General features: G+C 34.9%; 1 protein-coding gene across 3 annotated transcripts; it reads right to left on the bottom strand.

Moving 5' to 3' along the window:
- Nucleotides 1–468: 468 nt before the first annotated feature.
- On the bottom strand, nt 469–20,310 carry LOC133314679 (ubinuclein-1). 3 transcript variants are annotated; one of them, XM_061516190.1, is made up of 13 exons: nt 19,807–20,310; nt 18,518–18,604; nt 18,268–18,357; nt 18,056–18,132; nt 6,249–6,852; nt 5,730–5,829; nt 5,507–5,616; nt 4,902–4,985; nt 3,528–3,653; nt 2,942–3,073; nt 2,802–2,849; nt 2,221–2,322; nt 469–1,267 (listed from the first exon to the last, which is right to left on the bottom strand). In XM_061516190.1, exons 1-13 carry the CDS (start codon nt 20,050–20,052, stop codon nt 812–814), a joined length of 2,262 nt encoding a protein of 753 aa, XP_061372174.1. In that variant the 5' UTR covers nt 20,053–20,310; the 3' UTR covers nt 469–811. The 3 variants fall into 3 exon arrangements, with proteins under 3 accessions (XP_061372174.1, XP_061372175.1, XP_061372173.1); XM_061516191.1 differs by having other exon boundaries at nt 469–1,261; nt 4,902–4,988; XM_061516189.1 differs by having other exon boundaries at nt 4,902–4,988.
- Between the last annotated feature and the right edge of the window lie 506 nt (nt 20,311–20,816).

Genomic DNA, 20,816 nt, shown 5'->3' on the forward strand with positions numbered 1-20,816 from the left:
CAAGTTTTGTTATTCTCCTACTCTCAAAATCAGTTTTCAGAATTTATATTCAAAATAATTTTTTAAATAAAAAAAACAATATTCAAACAGAGTTAATCGGTTATATCTTTGAATTCGTGCCCAAATCCAAAAACACACATCTGATTTTGAAGACTCAAACTACTCTAATTAACTTTGGATCAAATCAAGCTATCGATTGAGGTCCTGAACCAATACTCAACACATAAGTTCATTGTTGTCATATAAGCGCTAATATTGTTTGGACGGGACAAAATCAATCTCTCACAAAATCTTGAAAATTTTGTAGATTAAAATTATAATGCAATTTTTTTTATTTTTCTTTTTGTACAGAGGGAGGGCATAAGCCCAATTACAATGCAACTGAACTCAAGTTAAAAATAAATACATCGTAACTCGCTCACAGTAAAGACAGACAAGTTTATTTTAGAAGAATTTTATCCTTTGTAGTTTAACCTCTAGCTAGGCCACTTCAAATTGAATTTTGATCAATGACACGTGTTCGAGAACCACAAAAATTTACTTCAATTGTCTTAAGCCAAGTATAACTACTCTACTCAATCTCAATTCTAGATAACTAAAGCTTGTCTTCCCATCAAAATTGCAAGCTGAATGCAAAAGTACCACTACCAGCAAGACCTTGCAAGGATATTTAATTACAAAAATGGTAACAATTAGTAGGATACAAATTGATTTTGGGAGGGGAGGATTGAGAGAAAAATAAAATAGTAAAAAAACAAAAAATTGTGATACACGGACATTCCTTTGTCTAAACATCATAGTTGATATCATGTTAGCTTGACTGTTCAAGACCAGGGAGAGATGATGTTTGAAGGTTTGATTTGGGGGAAAGAACTACAGACTGCTTTAGGGACCTAGGCCTTTCTTCTCCCTGCATAGAAGCCAGCTTCTCAGGGCGAAAATGAGTTCCTTCCAGCTCCAGTTCTGGCTTTCTCTTTACCTTCTTCTTTATTAAAACACCATCTGCAGCCTTGACATCATCCAGGGAACCACTTGAACTTCCCTTTGATTTTTCTTGTTTTGGACCATTTACTGAAGGATTGAGAACCCGAGCAGCTGTAGCTGTATTAGAAACTGCCTTGTTCACAGAAGCAAAAGCATGACTGCTAGATTCTGAAGCTGATCTCTCACGCGTGTTTTGTTGCGAATTAATTGAGCTAGCATTAAATTGAACATTCTCCTCTGGCCGAGGTGCAAATAACTTTTTCCTCTTTATCTTTTCCTGATCCTAACAATAAGGATAAACCAATGAGATCAAAATAAACTAAACATTATTCTACCAAATATAAAATCTTGCTTGTTATCTGAACATTAAAAGAACAAAAATCAAGCTCTCCCATTCCAACACTTGGGATTCAAAACCACCAACTACCAACATAGATATTTATCTGAAATTCAAAAACAGTGATAAAATATAGAGATTTCTAAAGAAGTATGCTGCCATCATTAGAACAGCGAAAAAATAGATAGCATAGCCAATAGTCACATGGGGAGGGAAACATAAGAAGAAATGGGGACCGGAACAGACGCACAGAATGGAAAAGTAAAATCCAGAAATAAATACTATTCTTTGAAATGGGAGATCATTGATCAACTCATGGAACAAAGCACACTTCCGTTGTTGAGAAAAACAATAACATCACATTAACAAGAATGATCAATAACGAAGAGAGAGACAGACAGAGGGACCAGAAAAAATGCCAAAAGCCACCGAAGAAATAGTAACAATCTTCCATCCAACTAGCGTATCATATTCTTGTTGAAAACAGAACCATGTCCAATTAAGAATCCAGAAGTAACAAAATATGAATTTCCATTTTAACTATAGTAAAGAAGATTTAATACATCCAGGATATAATAGTTTCAATAACTGAATATATTGACAATATTTTCTGCAGTTCATTATCCATTGTTATCTATTTAAAGCCCCAACAAAATATTGAAATAGGTGTCATTCTACGCCAATTTTAGGTTATGACAAGGAAAAAGAACTAAAAGCCCAGGCATGTATAGTTTTCAATGAGGACATACCATATAAGTATTTACAGGCTAGAACACAAACTATGTTATAAAACTCTTCTCTTAAATTTATATAACTTTAAGAACAAGGGAAAAATGTTCTTCATTTTTAGAATGTTACTCACCAAAGTTATAGGTTATTATTCACTGCAAATGCCATACCTTATGTCTGCTGTACAGTGCTCTGCGCCTCTCTTTTGCCCTGCAAATTGCTCGTTTGATCCCATGGTTGTCCATGTAACCATTTGGCCATAATTCCGCAAGCTGAAGAAGACATGGGACTTGAGAGTTCGAAAAAATTATGTTGTTTATAAAAATGCAAACAGATTAACTTGGGACACCAGAACCTACACATTCAACATAAACACACACAAAAGTAACACAAAGGCCCCTAAACGATGAGAATTGTTTGAGGACTAGGAAGCAAAAAAAAAAGTCAAAATGGCAGTGAAGTAAATTTACATGGGTGAAAAGACCAATTCAGAACCATTTTCTTTTCTTGATAGAAGGAGGGAATTCAAATAGAGTACACTGTGTGATGTGATTTTATATGCAAATACTTAAGTAATTTTAACTTAATGAGGAGCCACAGATAAACCAAATCAAACTCAATTCAGGAAGCAGGTCAAAAAAAAAAAAGTTGTGATCGCCGGTAACATAAATTCATGATACAGCTCAAGATAAACATAACACAAGCAATCCAAGAACAATATTGAGAGGAAGACTTAGAAAATTTGAACCACCTGAGCATACAACTTTCTGATTTGCGGACCTGAATTTTCATCCAATCCCTAGAACAATTGCAAACAAGAATCAATAAGAACAAGCTTTTTCAATCCAAACAGAACTTCAAAATAAGTATTCAAGGCTCAAATTTCTGTACATCAACAAAAAGGTCATAGAGATCACAAATCTTGTCCTCCAATGCAGTGTCCATACTAAAATTCTTTTTAGCTATTGGTTTTCCATCAGGATTTAACTCTTGATCCCCAGATGCTCCAGCTTGTTGCTGTTGCTGAAATGCCAGGAAAATATAAGCAGCATCCCAAATTAGAAAAAACAAAATATTAGTTGATCAAAAGCATAATTGTTTCCAGAAAATATGTAATCAAGATACAGTGCAATATCAGATAATGTAAAAAAGAAAACAAGATTCAGTGTCATAATTACAGCTAATGAAATTCCTTTCCAGGTAAATGATACATAAGTAAGCACGCCAAAATCAGGATTTGCACAGCAAACCGCCAAACCAAAAATTGCATTGAATCCATTAAGAGAAGCATCCATAAGAAAGAACGAAAATAAGTATACTATGGATTATAATATAATATGGGGGAATGAAAATAGAGTACTGATGTGCCAGCTAAGATAAGAAAAAAAAAGTATTGAATGAGTAAAAAACAACCACATAGAAGCTAGTTTACCAATATCTGATAAAGAATGAAATAGCAAGGGTAACTATAATAAACCTTGGATTCCATAGATGGGGCCTGTATCTTTATCATCTCAACAACTTCCTTCTTTGTCTGTTGAAACCTATCATCTTTCTCCTGCTTCGCGGACAAACCTGAACTAATCATAATTTTTAAATTTCTCTGCAGCAGGAAGAGATTACATGAGAAAATAAGTAATTTCAAGCACCAAGGGAAACAATACATGCCTATACAATAATGAATATAAACAAAGAAGAATAGTCATGAAAACTTTAAGATTATGACATACACAATAAATAATGTTGGAAAATTGCCTTTTGGGGATGGATTGTAAAAGAATTGATTTCAAAATTGACTTTGTTTGATTTTTATAGAGCAGAATAACTTTTAAAGTGTAATTATAGGGATATCTCCCAAAATTAGAATCTCACTTACTAAAATCGATTTTGCAGTGTTGAGTGTAGAGATTCTTTTGAAAAATCTCCAGGTCCTTCCCACTACTAAAATATTCTATTCAATAAAGCAACAACAAAATTTTATTTTTCCTAAGATCAATTCTATGCATAAAAAATGTGAGCTTGAAAAACCAAGCAAACATGATCAGTTACTATTAGAATCAATCTATAAGACCAAATTGATAGTCTCCAAATCTTAAACAAACAGGTCCTTCATTTCTCAAGAGAGAACAGTTTTTATTAAACTAAAAATTGGCAGACTATCATTTCGAGAAGAATTTGATAGACTCAACAGCCATGTCACATTGAAGTACACAAACAAAAGGGAAAATAAAAAGGAAAAAAAGAGAAATAATCTTTCAGAAGTCACAAAAGTCACTTAAACCACAATGTGATTTATGTCACGAATGTATTCAAAGCATAACTATGGAATTGTTGAATCATATACTAATAGTTTTAAACAAACAACAAATTGTTCAAAAGTTCAGGATGGAGGACAGCAGGATAGTTGACTTGAACGAGATACAACCTTTAGTCTCAACTCTACGTAACAACCCTGACATTACAAAGCTCCCAATATGCATGGAGTTCAAGCAAAAGCCAGACCCATTATGGGGGCAAACCGGAGCAGTGGTAAAACTGTTCTTTCATGACTGAAAGGTCATGGATTCGAATCCAGGAAACAGCCTCTTTGCAATTATGCAAGGGTAAGGCTGTGTACAAGGATTTTCTCCACCCCATACTCGCTAGTCGGGTTTAACGAGAAGTGATTTTTTTTTTTTTATAATAGGCAGCCTTACCAATGGTAATGGTGACAAATAGTATCAGACTGAAATAACTGCACCAATCATCTCACTGACAACCAATAGTGATGGTGACAATTGACAAATTATAGTTGATAACTGAAACAACAGATACTAAAAGGCTATCTATCATATTTAAAAGGCTGAAATACCTTTAGTGTTCTGAGTTGCATCAGGTGCCCAACAATACTCATAAGACGGCTAATTAACTCCTTCGAAAGTTTCCCTTGGCTTGCCTGCTGCAACAAAAAACATACATTTGATATCACAATGTTCAAAGACCTGAAGAAATTTATATATATATATATATATATATATATCTTGAAGAGAATTTGAAAAAATTTAGATTGGCTAGAACAAATGTCAGGAAAGCAGTGTCGCTAGAGGCAAAGTTTTCACCGAGATGTAAAAAAATTAAAATCAAAGAAGGAGAAAAATGTATCTATGGGCTTGCAAAGATAAGGGATAAGAAAAGTAAAGACTTAACCCAGGTTAGGTACCTCAAGGATGAAAATAAAAAAAATAAAAAATACCTATGCAAAAGTTAAAGAAAGGTGGCGAGCTATTTTAACAAAGTTTTTATTGGAGGAGCAACAAAGTGGAGAAAAACTATTAAAATTGTGGCAGGGTAGAATTTTCCTATTTATTCATTTACTTATTATTTATTTTTCCTTAATCTATTTTTTCTTTTATATGGGTTCATCGACTACCAAACCCAACTTGTTTGGGATAAAGGAAAGCAGAATTTTGCCAGTACCGCTAATCTAGCAACTTTAGCAAGTTTTAGCTTTATTTCTCTTGGCAATCTTCGTTTGACTGCCTGGGACGTGCTATCAGCCTCCTGGTTTTCCACAGCTGGTGGCCTTGCTGTAATAATATTCAAACAAAAAAGAAAGGAAACAAAATTAGCATTATGAATGAACTTCCCACATTGCCTATCTATGAGACATGTAAACCTACAAAACAATTTCATAACTTACATTCCGCAACCATCTTTGCTAACTCCCGAATAGCTTTCTCAAGCATTGTAATTTTTGGCCTGACACTAGAACCATCTTTCTTGAGCATGTTTTCAGATTTCTGCATAAGATTCAACCCAACTCATGACTAATATAGTACATGCTACACTTGCACACATAAGATTCCACTTTCACCATCAGTAGTCACAGTAATTAGAACATGTTAACTCACCAAGTTGACTAATGTTGTATGCACTTTGTTTGGCACACAACATGTCATGCCTAAATGTAAGATTTGATGTGCTAATTGCAATGCAAATTGATTCTACAAAGAAAGTGTTATTTGGTGGGCAGTTCCATCATGCTTCGTGGGATAACTATGCCTGAGTGGTAGAACCCTTTAATTTAATGCTGAATAGAAAAAATAAATTGATAGAAATGCCGCAGAGAACATTTTCTTGGTATTACTTGTTTCTTTAAATTATTTATCATCTTGAAATTAAAATAAAGACAACAGAAAAGCAAAAGAAGTAAACTTACTGGTGCTTGAAGAGCAGATTTTCCCACAGACAAGTTAAGATCTGGTAGTTCACGGGTGCCATTTTTTTCTTTTGACCGACCTGTATTTTCTAACTCATCAATTTTGCTTGGGGGTGTTCCAAGTTGGGATTTGGAATGTGCATATGCATTTTTTTCATGGAACTTCTGATGAGAAGTATCAAGCAATCCACTTGCATCTTTATATTTATGACTTGTGTTCTTAGATTGAAGTACTCCTATCTTCTGTTTATCAGCATCTTTTGCTTCTGCCACAGAAGAGGGAACATCATCATTTGATACTTTCAAACAGACAGAAGGATCTGATATTGGTCTAGTATCAGCAATTTTCTTTTTTGAACTAATTCCAGAGATATCCAATTGATTCCGAAATTTCAAGTCTTCATAATGTTCACCCGGTACAACAAAATTCTGTGAGGAATTAGACATATTCTTCCCAGGTAACAATGCATTCTTTCCAGCAGCTGTCTTGCCCACTTTAACATGATTATTTGATCCATGACCATCTTCTTCACCAGAATTCTTCGATATATCCTTACGGCGCCTTTTCTTTGCTTGCTGGTTAGGTAATACTGGAGGTTCATTTCTTGAAAAATAGAAAGAAATAGAAAATCAATAAGAATAATCAAGAATTGCCAAAAAAAACAGTTATTTACTCCAATCTTAAATTTAATATATTCAATGGTGCAACATTTGTTGACAAGTGTCACAGGAAAAAATATTCAACTGTAAGACAGAAAAATAATGATAAAAATATTGCCAGCAAAAATATTCAATCATAAGCCACAAGATCATATTACTATTAAAGGCATTCATGTCATTTGGAAGCAACCCAAAAAAAAGGTTATAACTGATGAATAATTGAATACTCTAAAGAAAGAAGTTATTCAAAAGTAAATACAATAAAATTAGAAGTGTACAACAATAAAACCAACCATCAGCAATCAAAGAAGATTAACAATGATAACAACAAGTACAAACTTCATTGCTTATAAAAGAAGAAAATTGAATAAAGAAGATATATGGAATACAAAAAGGGAAAACAATAAAAATAAAATTCGCTACTCAAAAAATGCTATAGGAATATCTGACAACAAATTTAATGTTTGTGTCATGGTAGTTAAACTCAAGATCCTACCTAAGATCGGAAGGGGTTGAAAAGATTGTAAATCGAGAGATCAACACGTATCATTAAGATCTTATCTTTTAACACACACACACATATATATATATAAACACAAATAAAAAACCTCTAAATCATTATTAAAATGTAATTAAAACTAAGATTTTGATGTCATTTATTTTCATTTTCATAAGAATATCCATATTGTAAATAATTAGTGATTAATATTCAATTATAATTCCATTTCATTTAAATATAAAAACAATTTATTATGTTTTATATTTTAAATATGTGAAATATATAATTAAATACAAATTATACTTACACAAAAAATATGTATACTATTTTACATCTTATTTATTTAAAAAGTAGATAAAAATATATTAATGAAAGATAATAACTAAAACTGAAAACCCAAGTTTCAGCCCACACTAACAATGGTTCAGCAGGCCCAATCTAGTCCAAACTAAAGTTAAAATTGAAAAACCTAATTTCAGTTTTGAAGAGAAAGTCCTCATCACACAAGAAACACATACATTGTGCTTCTATTAGAGGCTGGGGCTTCGCACAGAAGAAAGGCTCGAACACAGGATAGATAGTTCAGTTGCTGGGTAGGGTTCGCAGGGGTTCTCTCTTTCTCTTTGTTCGATTCTCCATTAGTATATGAAAAATGAAGGGGTTCTAGGTAGATGAAATAGAAATGGGTTCTCTATTCGCAGATCGTCTAAAACGGTTAAATAATGATTTCACCGTTTTTGCAACGTTGCTCGGCGATCCTGTGTGATCCCAACCGAACCCAATACCACAACCGAGTTGGATTGCCCAAGTCAAAAGAACTCAACACGATTTTGACTACCTTGGTCTTACATGATGCTAGTCTCCTGATGAATTCAAATATGAATGTAACAAAACTGTTTAAAGACCATAGAGAGGCCAACTTTGTATTAAATACATTTAATTTCTACATGGTAATGCGCTGCCTAAAAATGCAGATATTATTACCCTTTTAGGTGGGAGATAAAACAAAATTAGAAAATGGTTACTACATATAAGTATTAAAAAGAAAACAATTAATACAAATGAGAAGATACAAAGCCCATTTAGCAACTTAAACATCTCAGTTAACATAGGCCAGCAGTACCAATTTGGACCCTAAAAATAATCTTACAACAAAATAGTATTTTATGGACCAAACATTATATGGAGATAGTCAAACAGAGTAAAACTCCTCAAAATTTATGGTTCAAGCTGCTAAAACTAAAGATCAAGTTCTACTCGTGCATTTAGACAATAATCATCCATCATCAACTCCACCTTGCTGCCTCGAGATCCACTACTTCAAAACCCTTCTAGGATTTGTATAAACTTTAACAATGAGAAAATAACCACATCAGGCAAGTCCAACACCATGTCACAAGTCACAACCCAAAACCCTTAAGGCATTGGTTCATGCGTCTTCCCACTTATATGGACTTCACTTAGCCTATTACCAACCAATGTGGAATTCATCACACTTGAATATTCCAACAATAATATAAAGCTTAAACTTTTGGGTGAGGGCCTTTTTAATGGTTTATATTATTCTCTAACATGTCCCCTCACACGAGAACCCATTTGGTTTGAAGGATGGATGATGCATCAGGCCCAGTCTACCTGTGCTAAGAAATTCCACAAGAGAAAGTGGGGGACGGTGAGGATCGAACCCATGACACCGAGGCTTTGATATCATGTAAAGCTTAAGCTTTTAGGTGAGGGCCTTTTTAATAGTTTATACTATTCTCTACATCTCAACATCTACACATAAAGAAGAGAGATGATATTGAAGTTCAATGTGGAAGCCATCAATGAAGAAGAAAAACTGAGTGAGAAAGAGAGAGGAAAGAGAAAGGAAAGATGAAGAGAAAGTGTATTCTGATCTATATCATACAAAAGGAAATACATGTATCAGGACACTTGTCCTATTTATAAAGAAGAAAGTGACTCAACAGTGAGTCACAAGTTCCACCAGAACCCAACTAACAATCCTAACTAAGTAACCGTAAGTGGTTACAGTAACAACTAATAGGTAAAACTATCCCCCGTGTGCACAAGTAAAATAATACGATACAACATGGTAAAGTAACAAAGGTAAAACAGTAAAAGATATCAGCTACTACTAATACTCCCCCTCAAGCTCAAGAGGGTGGAGCTGAGGACCAGAATCCAAGACCCTGAGCCTGTGTCTTAATTCAGCAAATCTGATGGGTGAGAGAGCCTTGGCGAGGGTATCTACAACTTGGGTAGAAACAAGAACATGAGAAACAAGAAGTTCCTTGACAAGAACCCTTTCTCAAACAAAGCGAATGTCAAGTTCAAGATGCTTTGTCCTTGCATGTAAAACGAAATTGTGAGACAAAGGAATTGCACTCAAATTACCACATAAAATCTGAAGAGTGGAGAAAGGAAGTTGCAACTCATTCAAAAGAGATTTAATCCACAGAACTTCTGAACAAGCAAGAGCTAGGCTTCTATATCTTGCTTCAGCGATGGATCTAGCAACCACGTTTTGTTTCTTGGACCACCAAGAAACCTGATTGGGACCAAGAAATATGCATGCCCGAGAAGTAGATCTCCTGTCATATGAGTCAATGGCCAGTCAGCATCACAAAAGGCACACAATGAGAAAGGAAGATGAGGATTAACTAACTGAAGAAAGAGACGAAGGTGCAAGTCCCTTTGAGATACCTCAGAATCCGTTTGACAGCCTTTCAATGGTCCACTAAAGGCTGACTCATGAACTGACAAACCTTATCTACTGTAAAGCTTATCTCTGGTCTGGTTATGGTAACATATTGAAGAGCTCTCAATATGGAGTGATATAAGGATGGATCAGAAAAACAATTGAAATCAATACTGGTGAGTTTACAGCTTGAGGGCATAGGAGAAGAGATTGCCTTAGCATCATGCATATTTTCCCTGATCAGTAAGTCACGAATATATTTGCATTGTGTGAGAAAGAGTGCAGTAGGAGACCTTTGCTTGACCTCTAAAAGTAATCAAGGGCACCCAGATCCTTCAGAGCAAATTTGGAATGCAGGTCAGAAATATAAGTGATTGGACAAAGGCAACATCATTACCAGTGATGATGATATCATCCACATATATCTAAAACCAGTCGAGAGGCAGCTTTGTAGGTAAAAAAAGAGGGATCACAACGACTAATTTGGAACCCAAGATACATCAGTGACCAATGTTGTTAAAACGTAGAGTCTACGCTGAAACGGTAGGGGAAAGCAAAAACGTAAAATCGAGAAACGTAAACGAAACGTAAGAGTTTACTCCATACCAAAAAAATAAAATATATCCAACATATATATAACCAAAACACACCAATACATAAGTCATTACAAATTTAAGTGCAAACACTAAAGAAATAAAAATTAAGTTCAAACTCAGTCATGATAATACATATTAAAATCAAAACACCTAGGTAATAAAATCATAAAAGATATCAACATCTCTAATTTAAGTCATTGGAGTCCAAGTCAATATCATCTTCATCTTCATCCCCTTCTCCACTAATAAATTCACCAATAAATTCAGGAATTTCCAAATTATCCAAGTTCGCTTCTTCTTCAATTGGATCATCCAAGCCAAAGGGATCTTGATCTTCTTCAACATCTTCCAAATGATCTTCATATGTTGGTTCCACAATCCAATCATCATCTGACTCAATGTCATCAAAGTTATAATCAATTTGAGGAGACACTCTATGTTTTGTCTTGCCTAATCTTGAGTTAGCCATGACAAAAACAACATTATTCATTGTCTCCTGCTTCAAACGATTTTTTTTTTTTTTGTGTGGACCTAAGCAAATACAAGAAAATAATTTAGCAGCTAGACTAATATCATATTTTTCAAATCAAATGCATTTCATATTAAAATTATACCATCTCAAAAGCACTCCAATTTCGCTCACACCCAGAGGAACTACATGTCAAGCTAAGCACACGAATAGCCAATTTTTGGAGCTCTGGAACACCATCACCGTAAGATTCCCACCATGCTGCTGAACTCTTGGTTTCAACTCCATCCTTAGCAAAGGTAGTCCCAAAAAGACCTCTACGATACTTGAATTCCTCAAGTTGCTCATCAATCTTTCTTTCTACAGCTGTATCTGCAACCATCCTTTTTATACAATCGTATAATCCAACCTTTACTTCATAATCAACTTTAAATGTAGGAGAATAATGTTGTTTTGGGTTAAGGTAATAGCCTGCAGCATGCAAAGGCCTATGGAGTTGCCTCTCCCATCTTGCATCAATGACATCCCAAATAGGTTGATAACTAAAAAAATAAAAAGATAAGAATTGAATTAATTTTGAGTTAAACATGTCTATAACTTTGAATTAAAAAAATTAATTGATAACTTACAATGAAGGTTTTTTTTTTTAAATCCTCTTCAATTTTCTCCTTGGCATGATCCATTGCCTCATAAATAGAGCCCATGGCTGCATCATCTGAATCAACCAATCGAAGCACTTCAATCAAAGGAAGTGCCCCTATCAAACAAATCTCAACCCTTTTCCAAAAGTGTTTGTCCATCACTACATTTTCAATAAGTTTTCCATCTGCTGACTTTGCATATTTGCTATTCTTCCATTCATCTGACATGAACATTCTTTTTATAGGAAGTTTGTGGTCATGGAGACATTTCAAAGTCAAATAGGATGTGGCAAAACGAGTCATGGCCGGTCTAATTAAATCTTTCCCACTGGTGAAGCTGTGCAATATTGGAATAAGAGATGTTCTTGAATAAATATAAGTTGTAATTTTCTTCCCCTTAAAAATTGTGTCTTTATGAAGGGGTATTTTCTTCTCTAAATCTTCCAGCATCAAATCAATACAATGAGCAGCACAAGGTGTCCAATAAATTTTCTTTCTTTTCTCCATCAACAAAGCCCCAGCAGCTTTATAATTTGCAGCGTTGTCCGTCACAACTTGGACAATGTTTTCTTCACCAACGTCCTGTACCACTTCATCAATCATCTTAAAAATCTTGTCAGCTGTTTTGGTAATGAGAGATGCATCAATGGACTTAAGGAACACAATTCCCATAGTGCTATGCACACAAAAATTGATTATTGTTCTTCTTCTTTTATCAGTCCACCCATCAGTCATTATTGTGCATCCAGTTTTCTTCCATAAAGCCTTATGTGTTTCAACAACAGTCGTTGTCATATCATATTTTTGCTTCAAGTATTTCACTCTACACTCGTGATAAGATGGTGGCTTGAAACCTGGTCCATGCTTTGCAATTGATTCACACATCTTTTTGAAATCATCGCTATTCACAAAATTGAAAGGAATTCCATTGTTATATATAGCAGTACAAATGTCAAGACATGCCTCCTCCCTCAAGCTCTTCTTGAATATGGTGTTTAAGGTTAGAGGAACAGATGCTCTACTTTTCTTGAAAATATCGGAGCCATCACTAACAGCTTCCTTTTCTACTTCTTGCATATCGCCCTCCAAATTTTTATTCAATGGTTTTCCTTGTTGTGCTGCTCCAATAAGAAGATTCAACATCTCTGTTTTTACTTCATCTGGCACAGCTATACATGGTTCAACATCTTTAGATGTTCCTGCCAAATGGTGCTTGACACGAAAAACTCCAGCAGACATTACTTTAGGACAATACTTGCATTTAAGCTTTTTTGTTCCCGGAACTTCAATTATATGCTTCCATGCAGGATCTTGCCTATTTCCAGGAGCATTTCTAGGCAATTTTCTGCCCCCAAGAGTAGTGTTACTTACACTTGCAGAAGCCCCAGTGCTACTACTACCAATAGCACTTGATGAAGCCATATGATTTCAAACTATATTTAATCAAAGTTCAGATAAATGCATTTAGTATAATTAAATGCATGATATAAGCAAGTATTATATTACAGTGGCACAGAAATAGCAAAAATAAATGCATAGACTCTTGGCATGTTTTTGAAGCCATGACAAAACTGTGATTCAACTCAAATCAACCAATTTATATAATTAGGTCCAGGCCACTAATTTCACACGTCCAGAAGCAATAAAATTTGGATCATTTTTAATAATAAAACAATCATTTCACACGTCCAGATTCAACTCAAACAATTTATACAATTTATATAATTTGGATCATTTTTAATAATAAAACATAAAACATTGTTTAGATTTGAATTAAAATTAAATACTTCTACTTTCAAGTTTCAACAATATTTATAAAAATTAAATACAGTCAAATATTTCTACTTTCAACAATATATCAAATACTTTAGGAAAATTCAATATTTATTTTATTATAAATAAAAAACTAGATCTGTATTAAAATAAAAAAATAAAAATTACTTTAGGAAAATTCAATATTTCTTTTATTATAAATAAAAAACTAGATCTGTATTAAAATTAAAAATAAAAATTAAAAAATTATAAAAATTCAATATTCAACTATATCACATATCAGTATGAAAGCAAAAAAGGAGCAAAGAAAAATGAGCAGCGATCTGAAGAAGAAACAAGGATGAAGAATGATATATCTCACTTAGTCACTAACAAAATACGAGAACTGAAGAATGATATAGCAGCGAAAGCAAAATAGGAGAAGTAAAGAAGCAAGAAGCAAGGATGAAGAAGCAAGCAAGCAGTAACTGAAGAAGCACCGATTTGAAAATACCTCGCTTAGTCACTTTTATACGAGAACTGAAGAAGCACCAATTTTTTTTATTTTGGGGGAAGAAGCAAGCAATCAGGAACTCAGCAACAGCAACGCGTACGCGGCGACTTTGAATGCGGTAGGGTTTTTTTTTTTATTTTAAGTTGGGGATGACTTGATTTGACAAAAATACCCCTGTTTTTTTTTTAAAAAAAAAACTCGGTCAACTCGCCGAGTCAACCGAATTTACCGAGTTGACTCGCCGTTTCAACCGTTTCGACCCAAATTCCGTTTCAACCACCGTTTCGACACGTTTTTGGTCATAAAAACGTAGAAAGGGTACGTTTCTACGTTTCGACACTACGTTTTAACAACAATGTCAGTGACTCCCTAAGCTAACCAATCCCTAGAGGCCTATTGCAGCCCTTAAGGTGATTTTGTAAGCCTACGTACCAGAGATTTATCCTGCACTTAAAAGTCAGGGAGTTGTTGCATGTATACCTCTTCCTTCAAATCCCCATTAAGGAAAGTGTTGTTAATATCAAGTCGTCTCAAAAACCAGCCAAAAGAGAGAGCAATGGTTAGTATGATCCGAACTATGACAGGCTTCACAACGGGAGAAAACATCTCATTGTAATCAAATCCAGCCCTTTAATGAAAGCCTTTAGCCACCAATCTAGCCTTGTACTTGTTGAAACTCCCATTTGGTTCTCCTTGACCTTGAAAACCCATTTGCATCCAATTACTTCCCTACCAAGATGTAAGGGAACAAGTTTCCAAGTATCGTTAGTTTGCAAAGCATCAAATTCCAATTGCATAGCCTTGAACCATTTACAACTGTTCAAGGCTTGATTCATTATGGAAGGCTCAACATGTGTGAGAAGAGCCAGATTACGAGCTGTTGTAGCCTTGGACCTTGTGATAATGGAATGGGCTAGTGAAGATGAGCTAAAATCAGTAGAAAGGGTAAACTCAGAATGTCACAGGGGAAAAAAGAGAGGTGGAGGAAATGGAAGATGAAATAGAAGAAAGAGAGGAGAAATCTAGGAGATGTTGGACAAAACTGGGAGAAGATGGGGAAAATTCACCAATGGTAGAAGAAGAACTAGGGGTGTGAGGTGTCACTTGAGTAGATCCAGGTGGTTTATGGTGACCAAGAGAATGTGAAGAAGAATTTGCAGTGTTGTTGATTTGTAGGGAATCAGTGAGATCTGAATTAGCAGCAACTGGGGACTAACTTTGAGACATAAAGGATAAATGAATAGACGATGGAATATGAGAAGTTGGATTAACAGAAGAAGTGAGATTCCTAAACCATGTTGGGTAGCAAAACTTGTATTCATTGAACAAAACATTGATGGAATATAAGAAGAAGTTGGATTAACAGAAGGAGTGAGATTCCTAGACCATGTGGGGTAAGGAAATTTGCATTCATTAGACAAATTTTTTTTCAAAATGTATATCCTTCCATCATGACTAAGGCAGTAGTACCTTTTATGTTTTGGGGAATAGGAATACCCAAGAAATATGCCTCGAGACCTTAAGTCAAGCTTGTGCTTGTTGTATGGTCTAAGAAAAGGAAAACAAGCATATCCAAATATTTTTCGGAAGTCATACTTTGGATTTTTGTAGAGAAGTTTACAAAAAGGAACCTCAAAATTAATAGTTGCAGAAGGGAGTATGTTGATGAGAAAAATAGATGAGATAAATGCATAATCCCAGAATTGCATAGGGAGTGATATATAAGCTTTTAAGGCCAGACTTGTTTCCACTATGTGCCTGTGTTTTCTTTCAACCACACCATTTTGGTGGTGCATGTTGGACAAGTTAGACGATGTGAGATGCCATGGATATTGAAATACTGAGTAAATGTTATGTACTCTCCACCCTAGACTATTTGTAGGGCTTTGAGAGGTTTTTGAAATTGGTTGGTGATCATCATGTGAAACTGTTTAAATACACTTTCGTTTCAGTGGGTAAATCCAAGGGTATATAGTGGGGCATCAACAAAGGATATATAATAGGAACTCCTCCAGGTTGATTTCAGAGGTGAGGGTCCCTATAAGTCAGTGTACACAAGTTCAAAGGGATCTTTGTAAACTACTTTAGAGGGCAACAAAACATGAAGTGCAAAAGTCTTTTGCCATTTTATTAACATGTATGTTACAAGATTTTAGTACATTTTTCACTGACTCAAAATATGGATGTCCTGAGCAACAATGTCAGAGAGAAAATGAAGAATTGGAAAGAATACAAGGCTTTAGGTTGTTGATTTGCAAGACTGACATATTGATAAAAACATTGATACTGTGATTGATGATTAAAATAGGACGTGCTTTGTGGTGGAGGTAAGGTTGGGCCAAAGCTTTCATCATAACAGTGCCAACAAGACTTGGCATCGTGCCCAAACTTGAAGCACAACTGGCAATGCACATCGGTTTTGTTCCCACACACCCTGCTTTGGTTGGAGCGACCTCCAAACTGTCCTCTACCTCGATTTTGACCATCGGAGGAATTTTGTTCTTTATTGTACTAACCATGAGAATCTTCTTTAGTTTGCTTTGGCTGCTGAGTTAGATTTACAATTATCGTTTTAGATAGTGGAGACTTGTTTTGCTTCATTAACAACTACTCATGTGCCATCAATTCAACTACAAAATCTGCTATAAAGTATGGCCTTTCTCTTCCATGTCCAAGCATAAAGGCATTATAATCTGTTGGTAGTCCATCTAGAATCAACTTTTTATGTACTTCAGCAGAAACCAGATTTCCAATAGCTTTAAATAAGTCATATATAGACTTGATTCGTGCAAGATACTACTTGATTGATTTAGTCCCTTTCTTCACGGGTCTGAGCTCAGATCTCAGTTGACGCACTCTAGACTTCATCATCCTCTGGAAAAGCCTATGCACGTTATCCCAAGCTTCAAAAGCATGCTTTACTAGCAGTATATCATTGACTATATGTTCAAGAATGGCAGAAAAGAGCCATGTTAAAATCATCTGGTCCTATGTGGGCCACTGTATATATGACAGACTGAAAATCTCGTTCTCGTGATCTTCGTCAGACTCATGCTTCAGTGGAATCTTAGGATTCACAAGGAATTTGTGAAGCTGGTGAGATGTAATGACTAGTTTTATAATTTGGTTCCAAAGAGGTAATTATTCTCTGTAAGTTTGGCCGAGAGTTGAAGGTTGGAGAGATTAGAGGAAGTTTTAGGCTCCATTCGAACTAGAATTTGACGCGGAAGACATTGGTGTGAACGATATGGCTCAGGCCCTTAGAAAGAGCACTTTGATACCATATTGAAGTTCAATGTGGAAGCCATAAATGAAGAAAAGCTCTGAGTGAGAGACAAAGAGAGGAGAGAGAAAGAGAAGAAGAACAGAAAGTGTACTCTAATCTATATCATACAAAAGGAAAAAAGGTATGTGTTTCAGGACCCTTGTCCTATTTCTAAAGAAGAAAACTGACTCAACATTGAGTCACGGGTTCCAGAACCCAAACTAATAATCCTAACTAAGTAACTGTAAGTGGTTACAGTAACAACTAATAGGTAAAACTATCCACTGTATGCAAACGTAAAATAATAGGATACACCACGGTAAAGTAACAAAGGTAAAACTAGTAAAAGATAACAGCTACTGCTAATAGATGGAATTTTCCCTTCCATTGCACTCAACAAATTATTACTTCTTAACATGACAAGCATCCAAAAAGTTTCAACAGGAATTCTAATATTAGTTGTCCTTGTCACAACTCACAAACTCAAATAATGACCGTGAACTATAAATGATCTCATTTATGTTCATGTAACACCATAAGCATGCATAAATGACCATTAAAAAAAGTCACCCGTTGTGGCAATATTGTTCCATTGACTTCACCAATAAACCAACAAAGAAAAAAGTGCAAAGGCTTGCAAAATAAAGTAGTTTACAAGGGAAAGAAATAGGAAATACTCAAAGCAAATATTCAAACAAAATAAAACTTACATGCGTTCCAACTTCCCCCTATTTACAAAGAATCCGTCATGCTTGATTGCAGAATTATCAACCTCAAAATACTCATCCTGCAGAAAGGACATTTAAATTCAATCAATATTAATATATATATATATATATATATATATATATATAGAACTACACTATTCCTGTTAGTAATAAAAGAGTCATAATAGGCCAAAACAATAAGCAAAGATACCAACCAGCTCAGCATCATCGATGAAAGAGTCTTCTGTATCATACTGATCATCAGGAACATCAAGTAGATCCTCCTCATCACTACTATCCTTACCCTGAAAATGATTCACTATCCCATTATTCCCAACATGGAAGCAACCAAGAAAAATTAATATGATACTTAAATACACATCTATGATATGAATTTATAGAATATATTAATTTATGCTTGTACGGAGCATTGAGTAACAATCTCGGTGAGCAACATACACATACCATGTAAAGGCGTTCAATCTTCTCTATTACAGCACTGAAACGGTTTGTCTGAGGAGCATCTTGTTCTTCAATCTCAGCAGGTTTCCCCTAAAAATGACATGTGAGGGTAGTAAAAATAATGAAGCACAAAACCACATACAATTTCAAAAAGACAAAAAGCTGAAGTTTATGCTGGTATACAAGTACCCAGATGACAAAATAATAAAATACTATAGCATAAAACAAGCTAGACTCAACTCAAGCCATGATTACCTTGACTCCATATAAAAAAATAGATTTACTATATGTACCGTATAGTCATGCATTATGAGAATAAATTCAAAACAACACTTAATATATATATATATATATATGTATATATAAGATGACGTTGCCAGATTCTGATGAACGGTGAACTTTGGCGGATTTACATGTATCTGTTCACTAACTACCACATGTTATACGTCTCTCAAATAGAAAAGCCTTAATATGATCTATCTACTAATCTCAATAGAAAATTCAGCTAAAGAGTTTCAACAAAAAGTGAATATGTATTAAAGAAATAAGTCAAGAACAATAAGTATGAAACAAATACAAAAATCCTGCAAATAATACTGACTGATTTTATGCAAATATAATTTCCTTGAACTTGTGAGAGAATTCCAGGGCCTCACTTATGAAACTAGTTCGCCCAACTAAAATCATCAAGAGAGCCATGATACATAACATTAGCCCCTACTACTCTTAAATCACTTTAAATGAAAGCAAATTTATGAAGTTTAATCAAGATCACCAAATTTAAAAGAGGAACTCATATTAAGTCAAACAGGCACCACCGTTCAACCTAATAAATTTCATGTCAGATAATAGGAGGGCTTGGAGATTTCAGTTTTCCACAAAACACTTTCAAATAATTTTCTGCATGAGCAGTGCTGTATAGAACAACGTGGCATACATTTGTGCTGATTTTCAGTTAACAAATGCTAATTTTATTTTAAAAGAGAATAGTAAATTATTAGACAGAAATCATGCCAGGTCAATCGTAAATGATTTCGCAGAATGTTTTCATAACAATTGGCATTATCCTGACCCAAAATTCTATGCCAAAAGAAAAAAAAATCACAATCACAGTAAACTGAACAGCCTCGCATACAATGCTAAATGCCATCCACATTGCTATCTCGTTAGCGAATAATAATGTATATATGCAGATAGTTTCAGAAAACACACCAACACATACTTGGAATTCGGAAATTAAAGATGCAGAGAAAAGCTCGAATTCGATAGCGAAATGGAAAAAAGAGACTCACCGGAGCGATTCTGGACTCGAGCGCAGGGTTTACGTTGGGACGGTGTTCGGGTGCGGAAGCGGATCCATTGTTAACCTTGCTGGCGTCCTTCATCAGCTTCTTCCACGACACTATGGTGGTCTCTCCCGGCCGGAGCTCCACCGTGAACAATTGCCGGTCGCCCTTTTTCACGAACGACGACGGAGCTCTCAACGACGAATCGCCACCATCACCGCCGCCGGGAGGAGCATTCCCCTCCCCCGCCATGGGAACGGTTATTGATTGGCTTCGAGGCGAGCGAGTTTCTCTGGCGTCGATGCGAAGATTTCACAGAGAATTAGGGTGCGCGAAACATGGCGGAATCGAAAAAGATAAGCCCTAAGACGAAAAAGAAGAAGAAGAAGAAGCGAATTGGTAAGGAGAGAGATTGCGCGGGATTCAAAAAAACGAGAAAGGGCAAAAAAAAAATGGAAAATAGTATGGAAAAATAAAAGAAAAAGAAAAAGAAAAAGGAGTTTCGAGGGGTTTTAAGTTTAACTGCAATTTCGACTCTGTCGTAAAAATTTTCCAGCTCTTTCTTTTCCGAGAAAACGAGTGAGGAAAAAGGTATTTGGGCCGGATCCTATATCCAATTTGACCCCCTTTTTTTTTTTTTTTATGGAATAAATAGTATTGTCCTTAAGTGATGAAAATAATGTTTGAGGTTGTTGAATATGCGTTTCTTCAGTTATACACATTCAGTGACTAATTTAAATTTCAAACTATTACCAGCATATTCAACAAATTTTGATACTAATATAACTGACAGCTTATTTTTTTAAAAGAAAGTTTTTTTTATGTGAAATAACATATTCAAACTAGTTCCTTAATCATTACGCAAAGTGCTATTAGTGAGTTTCAAAATGTATCAGTTAATATGATTATATTCAAATTATTTTCAGAATTACTTAAATCAAATTTAGAAACTACCTTACACATATAAACAAGTTAGAGTGTAAAAAAAATGTGGAATAATTATAATAAGATAAAAT

This window comes from Gastrolobium bilobum, unplaced genomic scaffold, assembly GCF_033153095.1.
Source record: "Gastrolobium bilobum isolate Gb01-03AN ecotype WA unplaced genomic scaffold, APGP_CSIRO_Gbil_v1 utg7360, whole genome shotgun sequence".
Taxonomy (NCBI): domain Eukaryota; kingdom Viridiplantae; phylum Streptophyta; class Magnoliopsida; order Fabales; family Fabaceae; genus Gastrolobium; species Gastrolobium bilobum.

Excerpts from the sequence above, each read along its gene's own strand:
- LOC133314679 (XM_061516189.1), bottom strand. The coding sequence starts at position 20,052 with ATGGCGGGGGAGGGGAATGCTCCTCCCGGCGGCGGTGATGGTGGCGAT. Across the intron at positions 18,605-19,806 it reads TCGAGTCCAGAATCGCTCCG|GGGAAACCTGCTGAGATTGA; the intron begins GTGAGTCTCTTT and ends TGTCATTTTTAG. Across the intron at positions 4,989-5,506 it reads CTAAAGTTGCTAGATTAGCG|CAGGCAAGCCAAGGGAAACT; the intron begins GTACTGGCAAAA and ends TTTTTGTTGCAG.